General features: G+C 40.3%; 1 protein-coding gene across 1 annotated transcript in view; it reads right to left on the bottom strand.

Annotated features, from left to right (window-relative positions):
- The window catches only part of ACAD11 (acyl-CoA dehydrogenase family member 11), a 258,546-nt gene that overhangs the window by 170,959 nt on the left and 68,358 nt on the right, over positions 1-19,229 (bottom strand). Inside the window, exons 8-9 of the mRNA XM_033929962.1 lie at positions 16,939-17,045; positions 7,603-7,729 (exon numbers count right to left, since the gene is read on the bottom strand). Of these exons, the coding sequence (XP_033785853.1) occupies positions 7,603-7,729; positions 16,939-17,045 (234 nt within the window). The remainder of the gene's footprint in view (positions 1-7,602; positions 7,730-16,938; positions 17,046-19,229) is intronic.

The raw sequence follows: 19,229 nt of genomic DNA on the forward strand, positions 1-19,229 counted from the left end.
CATCATGTAGCTGAACATCGGGTTTCCTTTCCCTATGTGCAAGACTTTGCATTTCTCTACATTGAAACACATTTGCCATTTATTTGCCCATTCACTCAGTTTGTTCAAGTCCCTTTGTAGTTCTTCACATTCTTCAACAGTTCTAACTCTACTGGAGAGTTTTGTGTCGTCCGCAAATTTTATGACTTCGCACTTCGTCCCCACTTCCAGGTCATTAATGAATATATTGAACAGCAGTGGTCCCAGCACTGACCCCTGCGGGACACCGCTTGTGACTGCTTCCCAGTCAGAGTAGTGTCCTTTTACTCCTACCCTCTACTTCCTGTCCGCCAACCAATTACAGATCCATCTGTGCACTTCCCCCTCCACCCCATGGTTCCACAGTTTCCTTAGCAGGCGTTCATGGGGTACCTTGTCGAAGGCTTTTTGAAAGTCCAGATATATGATGTCTATGGGGTCACCTTTGTCCAATTGTTCATTAATCCCCTCGAAGAAGTGCAGTAGGTTCGTTTGGCAGGATCTCCCTTTACAGAAACCATGCTGGCTGATTCTCATCAGAGAACGAGGTGAGGCTATCTAATTTTCTTCCACATCCCTCAATTTAATATATCCGGAGGAGTAGATATAGCTATGGGAACTGGAGACTGTCTTAATAAAAGAAAATTCTTTAGATGTTCTGGGGGTTTTTCCAAAATCTTTATAATACATTTACATGGAAATTACAGGAAAAAAGTCCCTTTAAGGGCCAAAACTTGAGATTTGAGAGCTAAGAAAGCCCTTCTTCTCAATTGTGTGGCCCGACAAAGGTCAGGAAAAACCATAACTGAATGTGCCAGAAATTTAACATCTTTAAAGCGAAAATACAAATGAAGAATTCAATTTCTGTTATATTCCAGAGCAAAAGAAGCTATAGGGGTTGCTTTAGTCACCACAGACCCAGAATCTTCAAGAAAGCCAGTAAGATCAAAACTGGTTCCCTCACCTTGTCCCTTAGTTGTTTGCATTCCTAGACTTCCTGAATTAACAAAGAAAGCTTTAGTAATCGGTGGTATTGTTTCAACTGGAATCTGCAAATTTTCTTTTAAGTACTTCTTAACCATATACAAAGGTGAGAGACTTGGAGACTGAGGAAAATTTAAAAATCTCAAGCTCAGTCTACGTTCATGATTTTCCAAAACTTCTAATTTCTGATGGATATTCATATTGTCTTTCACCAAAACTGATTGAATAAAATTGTAAATTCTCAGCAGTCCTCTCAAAACCTTGGACTTGCTTTTCCAATGCATTAACAAAATCCCCACATTGCTTCATATGGGATTGTACCAATTCTAGAACTCCAATTCTGGAAATTGTAAAACATTATCTAAACGATTAGTCAAAGACCCCAGAACATTCTCAGCTTCCCATACCTTTTCTCTGGTCTTTTCTTCAACTTGGGAAGAGTTTTATAGCCTAACACAGGATTCCTGGCAGTTCCGATACCATATCCAGGATTTATGAACTACCAACTGCTCCAAACACAGATCTACTAGTTTGATCCTGTGATGGCTATCCCATTTCTTCGTGTAGTATGTCCAACAGCGTCCTATGGTGTGAGAAACGGCAGCACATTCAGCATCCAAAATTTGACTCCCCGACTGTTTAGACAATCAATAAATAGCTGGGTTGAGAAGCAGTATTGTGGGATTTGGGGCTCAGCATGGTGTCAAGAACGCCCAAAGCCAGGTCCCTATTGCAGTTTTTCTCAACTTCTTCAAGCCAAGTATCCCCTAAATCTAATAAATATCAACTGAATACTCCTGCCCAAGCTCCGCCCCACACCCATCCAGCCAGCCAACATCCCTCAGTCCAACATTGCTCCCTCTTGCCTTCCCCCCCCAACCCCAGCAAGTCCAGCGTTTCTCCTCCTCCAACCTTCCTCTTTCTGCCGCCCTACCATTGCCTAACCCGGAATCTGGAGTCAACAGATGGCCTGGCACCAGTATTCTAACTTCAACGAACAGCCTTGTCATCCACGCGCTCGGGAAGGCTCTGTCAGCTCCACCCATTTTGACATGTTTGCAACAGAAGGGCAGTATCAACAGGGCCTCACAAGCGGATAGACTCGAAACCTTCCAGATCAGCTTCAGCTTAAGGGAGGCATGCTGCTGGAGAAAGAGGGTTGGGAGACCTGCACCAAGCACCCCCCCCCAAGCAGCTCACATACCCCATACTGCGTGTTGAAAAACACTGCCCTATAGCATGCTCTGTCTCCCGAATATTACTCCCTGCCTATGGGAGAAGGAAAGCCTCCAAGAGCCGCTGATTTGGTACCAGGGAGGAAGTCAATTCAGCTGGGTAAGAAGAGCAAGGCTTCCCTTTTCGCTTAACCATGCTGTAACTACTTTTGATGCCACGGATCTACGGAGCTCCTTTGCACACATACGTTCAAGTCACCATCTTGTCTCCAGAATAGCAAGCTTATTTTGCAAAATAATATCCAGATTGTGGTCTTCACATATTATTTATCACCTGACCTAGCCACAATGTACTTGTGTCAAAATGTGGTCTCTAACTTGCTGTTTAGTAATGGTCTACATCTGAATCCCACAAAGTCTGAAGCCATCTGTATCATTAGGAGATAATTCTTAACTAAAAAAGAAGTTTTGTGAATCGATATACCTGTGCTGTGTCAATAAATATCCAACAAAATATCACAGGGTATTTAAATCTTATTCTTCATTGCAATTAATACCTCATATAATATAAAGTGCAAGTGTTCAAACCACTGGCAAAACGTGCTCAATTAAAACCAAGCAAAAGCCAGCAATGGGACCATCATCGCTACTGCAAGTCCCTACCACCAAGACAAATCTCACTGCTTGAAATAAATGTAACACATATCTTATGTGTTTTATCATCTCGGCGTAGCTGTATAGATCGGCTTGGCTCATGCGCTTATCATTTTTTTTACGACTTTACAATCGAGCTGACCCCCCAACTCGAGTTTCGCTAGTATGTAATGGCTTCTTCAGGAGGGGCCGATATATTGACCCAGAAAGCGTAGAAAAAATCCAAACTCCTGCCTGCTGACTCATTAGGAGACAGTCATGTCCTGCATTAGCACTATATATCAGTGGCTATTCTGTTATGCTAAGGAACTATATCATTACTCTGAACATATTCTTAAATTCCTCCTTAGCTTTTGATCACCACATTTCTGCCAAAGTTAAATCATCTTTTCTAGAGCTGAGGTAAATATGTTGTATTAGACCAATATTATAAAGGAAAGATGGTCTGATGTATTTTGAATTAGTTTTTTGTAATCTAGATCAGGGGTAGGCAATTCTGGTCCTCGAGAGCCACAAGCAGGTCAGGTTTTCAGGATATCCACAATGAATATACTGTATATGAGATAGATCTGCATGCACTGCCTCCTTGAGATGCAAATCTATCTCATGCATATTTATTGTGGATTTCCTGAAAACCTGACCTGCCTGTGGCTCTCAAGGATCGGAATTGCCTATCTCTGATCTAGACTAATGCAGTCACTATGGAATGGACTCTAACTACCAGAATTATGCAGGCTTCAACTTATGCAACTACATATATAAAACATTTTTTAATGCATGCAGATATGATCACATAATTCTGTTTCTAGCTTCCCCAGCATCTTTTGCAATAAGGGCCACATCTATGAGTATCTCCTAGTTCAGGGGTCATCAAATCCAGTCCTTGATGTCTACAGCTAAGCCTGATTTTCAGGATTTCATAAGAACATAAGAGTTGCCATACTGGGACAGATCGTAGGTCCATCAGGCCAGTATCCTGTTTCTAACAGTAGCCAACACAAGTCTCAGATGCCAAAGAGTAAGACAGATTTCCCCAAGCCCATGTTAATAATGACTTATTGACTTTTCTTTTAGGAAATTATCCAAACCTTTTTAAAACCCTGCTAAGTTAACTGTTTCATCATATTCTCTGGATAAGAATTCAGGGTTTAATTACACGTTGAGTGAAGCCATATTTTCTCTGGTTTGTTTTAAATCTACTACTGAGTAGCTTCATTGTATGCTCTCTAGTCCTAGTATTTTTGAAAAGTGTAAACATATTTATTGTGGAAATCCAGGAAAACAGTCTGGATTGTGAACCTTAAAGATTGGATTTGAGGACCCTGTCTTACTGGTGAGAGGTCATATGTGTACACTCAATGTCAATGAGTCCTATTTCTTGCAGCTCTGGGGCCTTTGTGGGGTCAATGCCTCCAACACTGACGCATTTGTGCCATACTCAGGGCTCTTTTTACTAAGGCGCGTTAGGGCCTTAACACTCAGAATAGCACGCACTAAAATGCCCTGCGCGCTAGCCGCTACCGCCTCCTCTTGAGCAGGCAGTAGTTTTTCGGCTAGCGCACCTTTGTAAAAGGAGCCCTTAGTTGAACTGAGGAATAACATTTTCCGCTCTTGACAGTCACAAAGATCCATCAATACAGTCTATAGTGGGACCCTTCTAGAGCTCTAGTTTTTTAAAGTTCTATTTTACATCTTCCTGAAGAAGCTTATGGTGAAAACATAAATTTGAGTCCGAAAGAAGGGAATTTGGCCACTATGTTGCACTTATCAGGTTCATTAGATTGAGAAGGACTTCAGCACTGTAGACAAGAGTGCCTATATGAGCCACTCCTGGAACCATTCCTATTAGATGGGCACTAAGATAAGTACGATCCATGTTTTTGAGTTTTATAACGCATACTATGGACAATTCTTAAAGGTTATGTATTGTAAGTATATGCTATGATGTTTCAACTAGTTGATAAGTAGCACTGCAAAAACTGAGCACAAAATAATAATATATGTTTATATTTGGTTGGTTTATATATTATTACCCATATTTTAGTAGATGCACATTTACAAAGTTTACTTCTTTTTTTTTATAAATCTTTATTCATTTTCAATCTTTCATCAAGTGTACAAATATCAAATCAGTAACATTGTATACATCACTTGATATTTTTACTATTATATCTTATAATACAAGTTTACTTCTGATTAATAATAATAATAATAATATAGGCATCATTTTTCTTTGATAATATACATAGGGGGATGGAGGGATTGGAAGATAAGATGTAGCGAAATTGAAATTTTGAAGGAATATGATAGTTGTAATGATTGTATAGAAAGATGGGAGGGGGGAGGGTTTTTAATTAATTTACATATTAAGAATATAATGTATGATGTTCAAGTGTTATATGATAGTATTTCATGTTGTTCTTTTTGTGCACTTGATGTAAGTTTGAAAAAGAATAAAGAAATTAAAAAAAAAAAAAAAAACAACAAAAATAACAATTTTTTTATATACCGCAGGACCGTGAAGTTCTATGCGGTTTACAAAGATTAAAAGATGGTACAAACTGAATGAACTTAACAGAGGTGAAAGATAGTGGTTAACAGTTCAAGGGAATCGTTATTGAAGAGAAAGAATTGAACGGGTCAGCTGTCTAGATACTTCAGGAACAGATATGTTTCTAGGGGTTTCCTAAATTCCCCATAAGTGGAAGGCGTAAGCAATTGTTCTAGATCTTTACCCCATAATGCTGCTTGGTGCGAGAGAAGGTATTGGTGGTGTCTTTTGAGTTTACATCCTCTAACTGGGAGGGAAACGAAGTTCAAGTGTGTGCTTCTCTTATGTCTGTTGGCTGAGAAGGAAAAAAGGTCAGTTACGGTAAGTATTTAGAGGCTAGACCATATAGTAGTTTAAAGAAGAAACAGGCGAATTTAAACTTTGCGCGTGCCTCCATCGGTAGCCAGTGTAGCTGTCGGTAGTAAGGTGTCACATGATCAAACTTCCTCAGCCCGAAAATCAGTTTGACCACTGCATTTTGCACTAATTGTAATTGTCGCATATTCTTTTGGGAAATTGCTAAATAGGCAATGTTACAATAATCAAGTTGACTCAGTACGAGGGATTGTACCAGGATTCTAAATGCTGACATATCAAAATATGCTCTAATGGATCGAAGTTTCCAGAGAGTGAAAAAACCCTTTGTGATTAAGGAGTCTACCTGGTCCTTCATGGTTAAGCACTAGTCTAGTGTTACACCCAATACCTTCATAGTAGACTGAATAGGATAACTAAGTTTATTGATGCAAAGTGGTGTTTTGGTGTCAAGTGGATATAGTGAAGCTACAAAAAATTTTGTTTTTTCTGAATTAAGTTTCAGTTTGAATTCAGACATCCATTGCTCCATCAAATTTAGTGCTTCTGATGCTTTGGGAGTAACTTCTGAGAGAGAATTTGCAAATGGGATGTTGATCGTAAAGACATCTGCATAACTGAATAGTTTTATCCCCAGCTGGGTCAATTGCGCCCCAAGTGAGGACATGTAGACATTGAAAAGCAATGGGGATAGTGGTGACCCTTGCGGTACGTCAGATGGATTGCTTCAGGTATCGGAGAGATTGTAATTGAAACGTACTTGATAGGTACGGGACATAAGGAAGCCTCGGAAACAGTCCAACACCTCTTCCCTGATGCCAATTGCATCCAGGCATTGTAGCATTTTCTCATGGTCAACTAGGTCAAAGGCAGAGCTCATATCAAATTGCATGATCAGGGCATTGAGGCCCTTGTTGAACAAGAGACGCAGATTATCTAAGATAGCCGCAATTACTGTCTCAGTACTGAATGAAGGTCTAAAACCGGATTGAGTTTCATGTAAGAGAGAGAATTGATCAAGATATTCTATCAGTTGGGTATGTACCAATCCCTCCATGATTTTTACAATAAATGGAATGGATGCTATTGGTCTATAGTTGATTACCAATGCTGATGATTCTTTACTATTTTTTGGAATTGGGGTTATTACTATGTGACCGTTATTAGTGAGGAACTTTCCATTTTTTAGGTTATGGGTTAAGTAATGCAGCAAAGATAGTTTAAAATCTAATGGAGCCGCTTTCATAATTTCTGGGGGGCATGAGTCCAGAGCGCAGTAAGATTTAGAGTATTTGTTATATAGTTTGATATAATTTATATTTATGCTTATATTTGGTCATTTTACTATTGTTATGCTGGTAACAAAATTGTAAGTTTTATGTTAAACTGTACCTGCTGTACCTGCTTGGGAAAATTTCTTCATAAAGGCAGTTAATAAAGCCAAATAAATAAAAATTTCTTTATGCATGCTATGAAAGCATTTTTCACAAATAAAATGTATTTAATCATACCTGCATACATCAAGGCACCCATACTTTTTTTTTAAAATTCTTTATTCATTTTACATCTTACAACAAGTGTATCATAAAATAACATTTGAACTTATACAATATCACTTGATTCTCTATCAGTTTAACTTAAATTATAGTATTTAAACCCTCCCTACCCTATTAATTCATATGTAGTTGCATATATCATATAATATATTATATAATCTGTCATATTAATCTAATCATTTAATTTCAAATCAGAAATCCCCCCCATTATACCTATTAGGGAAAAATGATATTCTAATAATTACTCATTACAATATTCTATTAATGGCCTTCAAACCTCCCGAAAGTTATTAAAATTTCCTTTCTGCAAGGCTAATATACTTTAAAAAAATATTCATAAAAAACTGACCTGCTCAGCAGGAAAGATATGCTGCTTCATGAAGCGTTTCACCTGCTGCAGAATCTTCTTGCCCTTGGTGCTCAGCAGGAATAGCTCTCCCGCAGTACTGACAGGTGCTTCAAAGGCAGCCCCTGTTCTGAAACATTACAGATCCCAGAGTGTGAATGTCCAATGTCTCACATTCCAGAATGTCCTTCAGGAAACTACAAAGGCTCCAAATTCAGGATCAGCTACTGTATCACTTCTCAATTTTCAACCACAAAATTTCCAGGAAAAAAGTACTCTGCACCCTGGACCCCTCTTTAACTAATAACTAAGGCCTCTAATTTTGGGTTTTAACTAGCATACACCATTAAAACACTCTCAATGGAAAAATGAAAATAGGTATTTCCTCGGTGAATACTAGAAAATCTCATTTCCTCTATGTTCTTTCATTTTTCCCCTGCCTGCATTGGATCAGTTTGGGGAGTGAAGAACTTTTGTGCATGAAAGAGGAGAAGAACTTGGATGAGTGCTAGGATCCTAAGGTGGCTAAACACATTGTAAAGGCAACGGTGAAAGCTAGAAGGATGCTAGAGTGCACAGGGAGAGGAATGGCCAGTAGGAAAAAGGAGATACTGATGCCCCTGTATAAGACTACGGTGAGACCTTATTTAAAATATTGTGTACAGTTCTGGAGACAGCACCTTCAAAAAGATATAAACAGGATGGAGTCAGTCCAGAGGAAAGATACTAAAATGGTCAGTGGTCTTCATCAAAGGGCATATGGGGACAGACTTAAAAGATCTCAATATGTATACTTTGGAGGAAAGACGAGAGAGGGGAGATATGGTAGAGGTATTTACACTTGAACTCATAAAATAGGCCAACGACAACTATAAGCAGAGAAAAATGCTCGACAAGAGATGAAGACTTTAATTCTCAAGAACCCAGAGTTAACCTCCAGAGCAAATCTTGATGGTTAATCTCATAATTGGGCTATCATCGATTGTAGTCTTATTTTCTCTACGAGCTTTATAAATTTATATTTTTTAATTTTCACATTTTTTAAATTTTTAACAATTATATGTTGTCAGAAATGAATTATTTATGCTGTAAAAGTGTAGTACTTAGCTCGGGTTAAAGAATACGCCCGACCAGTTCCTCGCACTAAGTTCACCGTGACGGAAGATCTCCGTTTCGCTCTAATGAAACTGTTAAGAGCTTCTTCAGAACAGCAAGTTATTGTAACTTCAATTTTACGAGTGCTGAATTTTGATTTTTTAGTTCACGGTTTTTTCTCCCGACTAGGTGGTTTTCTTAAATAATGCTTATAGTTATCGTTGGCCTATTTTAGGAGTTCAAGTAAGGATTCTTACTTTTATTGAGAGAGTTTAGAGGTATTTACACACCTATGTGGCATACATGCGAATAAGGCGAGTCTCTCAACTGAGAGGAAATCTATAATGAGGGGGGCACAGGATGAAGGTGAAAGGGGATAGATTCAGAAGTAACCTTAGTAAATGTTTTCATGGAAAGAGTGGTTAATGCTTAGAACGGCCTCCTAGTGAAAATGGTAGAGACAAAAAAATGTATCTGAATTCAAGAAAGCTTGGGAAAGTATATTAGATCTCTAAGGGAAAGGAGGGGATAATAGGAGACTGTATGGTTAAGCAGACTAAGTAAGACCATATAGTCTTCATCTGCTTTTCATTTTTTAATGCTTCTTCTCCTACCATTTTGCCCACACCTTCCTCCCACGTACCAATGGCATACGGGCAGTTCAGTGTTCTCAGACCCTCCCATCATATGAACCAACTTTATAAAATGATTGGGGATGCTGAACATATTGGAAATTACCCTTCCCTGGACACAGTTTCACAATATGCTCAATACTGGGGGGTACTCAAGCACTCAGCACCCACAGAGTTGGCTCTTATGCCACCAATGCTCAAAATTTGTGTATTTTTAAAAATTCTTCATTTATTTCAGTTTCAAAATAGAAATGAAGCATTTTCAAAGAAATAAATAGGAAAAGGAGAATAAACATTCTCCCTAACTCTCCAAGTAGTGCATCGAACATTGGCGCGTCGACAATCACGCACCATCTGCGCGCAGGATGAATGCGCGCCGCTGGTTCTGCCGTTTTTACGCCTTACCATTAGCGTTCTGGAGGATGTGGGGGGCATCCCCCCAATACACTTATAACTTCTTGTGTTCCAGCTGGGGGTGTGGGGGGGAACCCCCCCACTACACTGAAAACTCCCTAACAGTGAGAGACCAGAAGTTTTCAGTGTATTTGGGGTTCCCCTTCCCAACCCCCAATGGAAGTGCCTACCAGTTCTAAGTGTACTGGGGCGTTCCCTCCCCTCAGAACGCTAACAGTAAGGCAGAAAAGCGGTGGAACCAGCGGTGCAAACTCATCCTGCGCGATGTTGGCGTGCCAATGTCCTGCGCGCTTTCATCGGTGTACCATCCAAGCCCACTTCAAGGGAGCTACTTAGATATATATATATATAAAAAAAGAAACCACCACCATAGTATAAGAACAGTTAAAAAAAAAAAATCTTTATTCGTTTTCATATCTTACAACAAGTGTATAATATTCAATAAAAAAAATAATAATTTTTACAAATCACTTGACATTCTTACTTATAATCATCAAAGCATAAAAAGAATCCCTCCCCCCCATCCCATCCATTATTAATAAACCAATTAAAACAAATATCATATATCCCAATCCCACCCTACTTATATCCTTATATAATAAAACTTTATTTCATTTCACCTGAATGGCTCTTAGTCATGTCAGGGAATGGCTGCAACTTCTTACCACAAAATTCTTATTTTTCTTTTTAAAGTCTGCACTAAGTATCATAATTTTAACAATTTCCCAAACTAATGTCCAATATTGGGGGTGCTCATGAGCTCATAGCACCTGCAGAGCTTGTTCGTATACTACTGGTGAGCTCTTGGGGGGGGGGGGGGAGACCTTACCCAAGATTTGCGTGTTTTTAAGTAGCCTGTATGGAGCTCAGCACTTAAGTCACTATTCTTAGCTGTGACATCACTTCCTTCACCCAGAGCTGGTTCAGGTTTTAAGAAAAGGAATTGATAATCTTGCTTCCCTAAAGCCAATTAAAATAGATTGGGAAAAGGGGAAAGGTTGGTGTACTGACTATCTTTTGAGATGGAAGCATAGTATCAAGAAAAACGAGTTGTGGAGGAAGTTTGGTACTGTAGAACTGAATTATCTTTGCAAGAAAAACTTGCTGATGCATGGGATAAGTCCAATGGAAAAGAGCAGTGCGAGCCTGGTCTTCAAATCCCACTTTAATAGCAACCAATAGTAAAAAAATAACATGCATAAAACAGTCTTGTCAACCATACAATTATCTGACAAATCATGGGCTCATGATGGCCCACTGCTGGAGTCACCATCCAAGCTAACTGCAGCCTATTCCGATCCATCTTGCCACATGCTGGACTCAAACCGCATAAATCCATCCAGCATTAGCTTCACTGCTGTGGCTGCCATTTTCCACACTCCTGCCCTCATGAATGAAGTTATAACTTGTTCTGAAGAGTTTTGTGTCGATACTATCCTCTTTTTATTCAGGTATCCTTTGCGTCTATCCCACGCATTTTAAACTCTGTCACTGTTTTTGCCTCTACCACCTCTCCAGGGACAGCATTCCAGGCATCCAGCAATCTTTCTGTGAAAAAGTATTTCCTGACATTCCTCTTGTCTACCCCCCATCGCAATCTCATCTTATGTCCTCTAGTGTTACCATTTCCCTGTCTCTGGAAGAGATTTGTTTGTAGATTAATACCCTTTAAGTATTTAAATGTCTGTATCATATCTCCCTGCTTTTTGCTCCTCACTTTTCACATAGCAGTTCTCAGCATCTTTCAACTCACAATTCAATTTCTAGTCTTCCTCTTTCCTCCAATATATCTGAAAAAGTAATCTCTTCTTTTTACATCTCTAGATATTTTTTCTTCAGCCTGCGCTTTCGCCAATTGCACTTCCCTCTTCACTTCTTTGAGTTTACCTGGCATTCTTTTCTGTGTTTCTCTTCTTGCGTTTTATTTATTCCTTGATCACCGGCTCTTTTGCCTTTCAGCCACTTGTTTTGAGAACCATAACAGTTTCCTTTTCCTCTTGCTTTTATTAATTTTCTTTACATAGAGTTCAGCTGCCATTTTAATAGCTTCTTTCAGTTTAGACCACAGTCTTTCCTCCCCACCCCACCCCACCCTTATATCCTCTCATCCCATCAGTTGTTTCTTCAGAAATGCCTAATAGCCTCCAAAGTAGCTAAACTGGACGGACAAATCACCACTCTGTTATCTTCAACTACAAACTACAAAACCTTCAAGAGAGATATTAAAACCATACTCTTCAAAAAACACATAAAACCTATCTAGCACGACCAATCCCAACCCAACATCCAACACTCTCTATACCCTTAGTACTCTTTAATATCCTTATATCTACCAAACGTTATCTAAAACCCCATATTTCATCCTATTCTTATCTCCTAAAGACTTCTACTTCCCTTTGGTAACTCTTTACCCAACGTTTTTATTACCTTAAAAATTTTATGTCATCGCTTATTCTATTCCTTCACGCTTATTCTATTCCTTCAAATTTTGAATGTAATTCTTGTTTTAGTTTGGATGTAATCCGCCTTGAACCGCAAGGTAATGTCAGAATAGAACTCACTAATGTAATGTAATGTAATTTTACTAAAACCAGTTCGCTTGAAATCCAGGACTTTAAGTTTTGTATGTCCACAGTTCACTTTAGCTCTTATATCAAACCATACCATATGATGATCACTGTTAGCAAAGTGGGCACCCACCCAAACATTAGACACACTTTCTCCATTTGTGAGCACCAGATTCAGCATCGTCCCTTCCCTTGTGGGTTCCATTACCTTTTATCTGAGCAGCTGTCTAATCAGCCAATCGGGATGCACATTTTTAAAAAAAATGTTCCCCAGATAGGCCGCCTATATTAAAGGCGCCTCCGGGAGCCTAGGGAAGTCCGCAAGACTGCCTAACCTCGCCTAAGGGCCTTAGCGCGAACCTAGGTGGCCCTAAGCGTCTCCCTAGTAGAGCAGGAGACGCTTACAATGTAGGCCAGCAAAATGCTAGTCTACATTGTAAGTAGACACGGCCGCTATACTTAAGGGGCTGGTTAAGGGGCTGAAGGAGTTGTCGTACAGTGAGAGATTACAGAAACTGGGCCTCTTCTCCCTTGAAAAGAGGAGACTGAGAGGGGACATGATCGAAACATTCAAGATAATGAAGGGAACAGACTTAGTAGATAGAGACAGGTTATTCACCCTCTCCAAGGTAGAGAGAATGAGAGGGCACTCTCTAAAGTTAAAAGGGGATAGATTCCCTACAAACGTAAAGAAGTTCTTCTTCACCCAGAGAGTGGTAGAAAAATGGAATGCTCTTCCGGAGGCTGTTATAGGGGAAAACACCCTCCAGGGATTCAAGACCCCCCCCCCGGACCCCCCTAACCTTTAATTGTTGGCCAGCCGAACAGGTCTTGCTACCGGCTGGCCATCATGCCTGCCTCATCAAAATGAGGTGGGCCCGCCCCTTTCCAGCCCATTCCCACTAAACCTAAGGCCTGATTGGCCCAGGCTCCTAGAGCTTGGGCCAATCAGGCCTTAGGCTTAGTGGGGGGTGGGCCAGAAAGGGGCGGGCCTGCCTCATTTCGACGAGGCAGGCCGGACTGTCGGACAGCAAGACCCGTCCATCCAGCCAACAATTAAAGGTTAGTGGAAGGGGGTTGAGGGGGGTCCGCGGGGGGAGGCGGGGGGAGAGGTGTTAGCACAGGGGGGCCCGGGGGGGCATCCTCTGGCAGGAGAGGGGAAACAATGATAAGGTGCTTACACTAATCTTCCCTTCGTTGTCCCAAATTTGCGTTCTGCTGTGGGCTTAACTTGGGCGAGAAATAAAACACTGGGGTGCTGGAAGCCCAACGGTGTCAGCCTCCCACCACCCTTGTGGTAAATGTGCTTACTGTGATCATATTCTTGCAACTAACCATATACTAATACCAGGTAGTAAAGAGAAGACATATTTTTTGAAAACCAACACTACTTGTACCTTTTCTGCTGTGGTGTATTGTGTCCATGTGGTAAACTTTATATCGGCCATACCAAGAAAGCAATCAAATTTATAATTGCCGAACATCTTTGCAACATCAGGAGAAATCGGCTTCAAGCCCCTCTGATTTTTCACTGGCAGACCCACAGTCATAAAGATTCTGATTTGAAATATACTATTTTGTGTCAGGTTAAGTCATTCAATGAGTTTGACATTTCCAACGTTTGCTCCTCAAAGAGCAACACTTTATTTTTGAGTGACAAACTTTACATCCAGGTGGACTTAATGTCGAAATTGAATGGTTTAACCTTTGATTAGCTCTCTCTGCTGGCTTGAATTCTTAATGGAGTATGTTACTTTTGTTATTCTTTGATTAGAATTTATAGTTTTAATAAGTTTGTGAAGTGTTTCAATGTCACTTTGATTTATATATTTTCATTCATTTTGGTTGCAGTTCTCCTCCTGATGAAGTGTTCACAAAATCCGGATTGAGGGGGTGATTTAGTGGGGATATATAGTCTGTTTTAACAGCACACAGGAAAACAGCAAGTGGTGGCTGACAATCCAGGAACCGCCAAAAACATTCAAAGATAAGTGATTATTCTTAGTTGGTATGTAATATGCATTTACTTGTGGACAGTTTGGGATACACTGAATGCTATGATGGTCCCATTAGCCACCATTTCTTTTGAGCATGCGGGTGCTTGGTCTGAGCACTTCACTATCAAATTATTATATGTAATATATTTTTATACACGAGATTCAATAAGTCACTCTGTGATAAATTGTGCAAGCTGGCTTTATCTGACACAGAGTTATTAAGTTTGTAGTACTCCCTTTCTTTATTATGAGGGTTATATAGTTAAAAGGGGGGGAAGAGATTGGGACTTATATACCACCTTTTTGTAGTTATACAACCACACTCAAAGTGGTTTACATACAGGTACTTCAAGCATTTTTCCCGTCAATGATTGATGACTCTAAAAATCTTTTTTCACATATGACGTTGCACAGAATGTATATCTTCTGTTTTGACCTGTTATTTTGGATGTATGGATTGTCATCAATTAAAATTGCTCAAACTTAAAAGGTTGTCAATAGGTTGTTTTAGGAGATAAACATTCATAGGTAGGACCTTACACTGTGGAGTACCTCTAGATCTGTTTTATCTCTACCATTGTTTAACATCTGTATGGCTTCTCTATGTAGTATTGTACAGCAGGGGTTTTCAATCCAGTCCTCAAGGACCACTGGGCCAGTCATATTTTCAGGATATCCCAAATGAATATGCAAGAGAGATATTTGCTTGTTCTGCCTTGGTATGCAAATCTCTCTCATGTATACTCATTGTGGATATCCTGAAAATCCAACTGGTCAGGTAGTCCCTGAAAAGTGGGTTGAAAACCATTGTTCTAGAGGACAGTGGTTTTAAATTTCATCTATTTGCCAATGACATTCAGATTCTGGATCCTATTTGCAAAAATTGTCAAGACTGTGTGGATAAGATCAATTCATTCAAACAGTGGCTCACTGGCTAGAGCAGGGGTGGACAACTCCAGTCCTTGAGGGCTGGAATCCAGGCGAGTTTTCAGGATTTTCCCAATGAATATGCATGAGATCTATTTGCATGCACTGCTTTCAATGCATATTCATTGGGGAAATTCTGAAAACCCGACTGGATTCCGGCCCTTGAGGACTGGATTTGCCCACCCCTGGGCTAGAGGGTCAATAGTTGGCTCTGAATGTCAAAATAATGTAAAGTTCTTCAGACTGGCAGAAGAATTTGACTCATAGCCCATAGATGACTAGAAATTATTATTATTATTATTATTATTATTATGTTCTTGTATACCGCCATACCCAATGAGTTCTAGGCGGTTCACATCAATTAATTAAGATCCGATCTGAACACGGATTTACAACATTTTATCGGAGTTATAATTAATGAGGAAGGATATGTTGGAACATTTTAGCAGAAATTTATCGGAGTTACATGCAGCGACAAGGTTGGGTGGGAAAGAAAGAGGTAGGGAGGGGAGGGGGGGAGGGGGAGAAAAGGAGGGGGGAGGACGGGAGGTGGATTATTGCAGGGGAATGAGGGTTAAGGGTCCTGTTCGCAGAATAGGTATGTTTTGAGAAGTTTTCTGAAGTCGAGGTAGGTCGGGGCCTCGAGCATCATTTGGGCTAGCCAAGGGTTCATCTTCGCCGCCTGGAAGGCGAAGGTTTTGTCAAGGAATCTTTTGAGCTGACATAGTTTTAGGGAGGGGAAGGCGAACAGCTGAATTCTACGGGGAGGAGAGGATGTTTACTCTTAAAACACCCGGCAAGAGATCTGGGTGTTTGGTTAACTTAAATTTGTCCTTTGAGATACATAATGAGATCAGTATTTTATTATCTACATCTTGAAAAACAAATTTAACCACATCTAAACCAGGAAAATCTAATTAATGTGGTTCATGTTCTGTTTTGTGCCTTGATTATGGCAATGCTTTGTTAGCTTGACTACCTAAGAAATCTCTTTATCGAGTCCAGTCACTACAAAATACCGTATGCAATCTTATCTGACAGAGGAGATGGAGAATGATGAATCATGTTTCTCTCTTGCTAAAATGATTCCACTGGCTCCAAGTAGAATAGCAAGGAATTTTTTTTTTTAATCATAGATTATGATGTTTCATCCATGGCACAGAGCTTGTCCAAGATATCTTTTTGATTATTTGATTGGTACTATCAGCCAGATGGGAAGATAAGGTTCTTACCTTAATAATCTTCTTTCTAGTAGAAAGTCTTGAACCAGTGGTTATGCTCTGACTCCACCCTTCAACTGCTCTGGGGAAGGCCTGTTTAGTGTGATTTAACTGGCACAAACCAAAACCTTTCCTATCTGATTTAACTCTTCTGAAGATCAGGCCCTTAGATTATTTAAAACAGAAAAAAAAGAAAGAAAATTTAACTCTCCTACTGTGCATTACCAACATATTTATCCACTAAACCAAAAACAATTTGATAACTGTTATAATAGGGCTTCCCCAGACTGTCCTTTTTTTCCTGCAGAAATCTGAGAAGACAAATCTGAAGACCTTAGAAACCCTGTATACTGTGTATACAAATTTCTCTCACACAGATCATGCTGAATATTCTAAAAACCAAAGGACTACAGGGTCACAGGACAGGTTTAGGAAGCTCTGTGTATCAGTGCTATATCGTTTCCTATAAGTCAGATAAGATGCATACCTTTTGGTAAGTTGTAACCCATGTTCTGCCAAGGGCTCCACCATCTCAGCAAATCTATATGCATCTTCGGCACTGGAATTTCCAAGAAGGTACCTAGCATATACTCCCTAAAGATTAGTGAGAGAAGAGGATTTAGTAATCCATTTCATAAGTTCAGGGCTATCTGGCTTTGAACAAACATAGGTCTCACAGCTCTGAAATGTATTCATTCATCCTTTCTAGGCCCCTTATACATCCCTCTCCTGCTCACCATTTTTACCTCTTGGAATCTTCTCAATTCCTTTCTCCTTCTTTGCTTCCCTGTCCCACATTTCCCTCTATTTATGCAACATTCATGGCATCAGAACCCTGTCTCTGTGCACAATGCTTCTCCCACCTACTTGAAGCGGAATGAGCCAGACATAGGAGGCAGGGAAGAGGCATTAGTAGCTCAGAAAGGTTGCCACTATTCCGCTGTTTTCCCACCCCTTACCAGTTCTTTTCAAACACTCTCTCCTTGCCTCCCAGTGCTCCCTTATTTCTCCATAAACAACTGTCTTTAGATCTGTGCGACTTTAAGAGAGCCCGTCAGGCAACAAGGCCTGGTTGTTGTCATACTGTTTGCTGTAGAGCTGTGCTGCATTACAGCCATACCACAGAACTGATATAGATTTTCTTTGCCAAATTAAAAATATGTCTTGGCTTTCTTTTAACATCTTTGCTTCCAAGCCAAGGCAAAACAATCTTACCTATTATCACAGGAGTTGACTGAAAACATGACTAATATTTTTTCATCTACTGGCCGCAGCATCACCAGTACAGTCAGTCACCCACCCACATAAAGGTTAGAAATGCTTTCTGGGTGGTCTTGTTGATTTGGGCCTGCATTGTGCAGCATCTGTCTATTGTTACTCCTAGGAGTTTTAGGGTAGGTTGTATAGGGTATTTGGAGGCGTTTATTTCTAGTTCTGTGATGGAGGGATTCTTATCCTTTTCAAGTAGCTGAATGAAGTTACATTCAGATTGTCTAGGTAGACCCAAGGGAGGATAAGAAGAGGTTGAAGAGAGTAGGTGAGAGAGGTGATCCTTGAGGAACTCCACAGGGGTTGGACCATGGTTCTGATTTAAGATTGTTTGACTTTACTCTATAAGATCTGTATTTAAGGAATCATTCGAACCAATTGTATACCCTGCTTGAGATCCCTATGGCTTCTAGTGTCTGTAGTAGGATGGTGTGGTCGACCAGATCAAATGCTGCAGATAGATCGAGTTGAATTATCAGCATCCTTCTGCCTTTGCTGAGGTGCTGTCGGGCTGTGTCTAGGAGGGTTACAAGTAAAGTCTCCGTGCTGTGGTTGGATCTGAATCCCGATTGAGAGGGATGGAGAAGATTGTGGTCTTCCAGGTAATTTGTGAGGAATTGTGCAACTAGTCCTTCTATAAGTTTGACATATATTGGTATTGAGGCAATGGGTCTATAGTTAGCGGGGTTATCTATAAGGCCTTTGTGGTCCTTCACAATTGGAGTGATTATGATTTCTCCTAGGTGCTGCGGGAATTGACCTTCAGTGAGTGTAATTTGGATCCATTGCATGAGGCTGGCCCTAAATTTGGGGGTGGCGTTGGTTATTAGATACGCGGGACAATAGTTCAGGTCTCATGAGGCATGACTGTATTTTTTCAGTCGATTCATGTCTGTCCAGTTTACCGCAGGGAATTCGGTTCAGGTCCTGTCTGCAGCAATGGCTTCTCCTATTGGGGGATTTGTTGTTATCTCGTCAAGGAGGGTGTGTGTGTTATTGAAGATAGTCCTGATTGTTGTAATCTTGTTTTTGAAGTGGTCTGCAAGTTGAGTGGCTGTTGGAGGATGCTTACTAGATTGAAAAGTTTTTTTGAGTCTATGGACTCCATGCCTACCAGCTTGGAGTAGTAATCAGATCAGATCAGAGTCTGAAGTTAGCTGTAGAAGAGAAGGGTACAGATAAGAGAGACTTACCTGATGAGCTGGGTTCCCAGGGAGGAGTATAGGGAGAGATGAGAGAGGAGAAATCCTGAGGCGCTGCGGAGTGAATACACTTGTAAGTCAGTAAGAGGAGCTTGAATTGTATGCAGAAACAGATCCAATGAAGTGACTTGAGGAAAGGGGTAACATGAGCGTAGCAGCATTGGTGAAATAAGAGGCATGTAGCAGAGTTCTGGATGGATTGAAGGGAAAAGAGATGGTTTAGCGGAAGGCCAGTGAGAAGCAGCTTGCAGTAGTCTAGGTGAGAGGTGATGAGGGTATGCAGTGTACTTGGAAAAGAAAGGTCAAA

The sequence above is a fragment of the Geotrypetes seraphini genome, chromosome 2 (genome assembly GCF_902459505.1).
Source record: "Geotrypetes seraphini chromosome 2, aGeoSer1.1, whole genome shotgun sequence".
Taxonomy (NCBI): domain Eukaryota; kingdom Metazoa; phylum Chordata; class Amphibia; order Gymnophiona; family Dermophiidae; genus Geotrypetes; species Geotrypetes seraphini.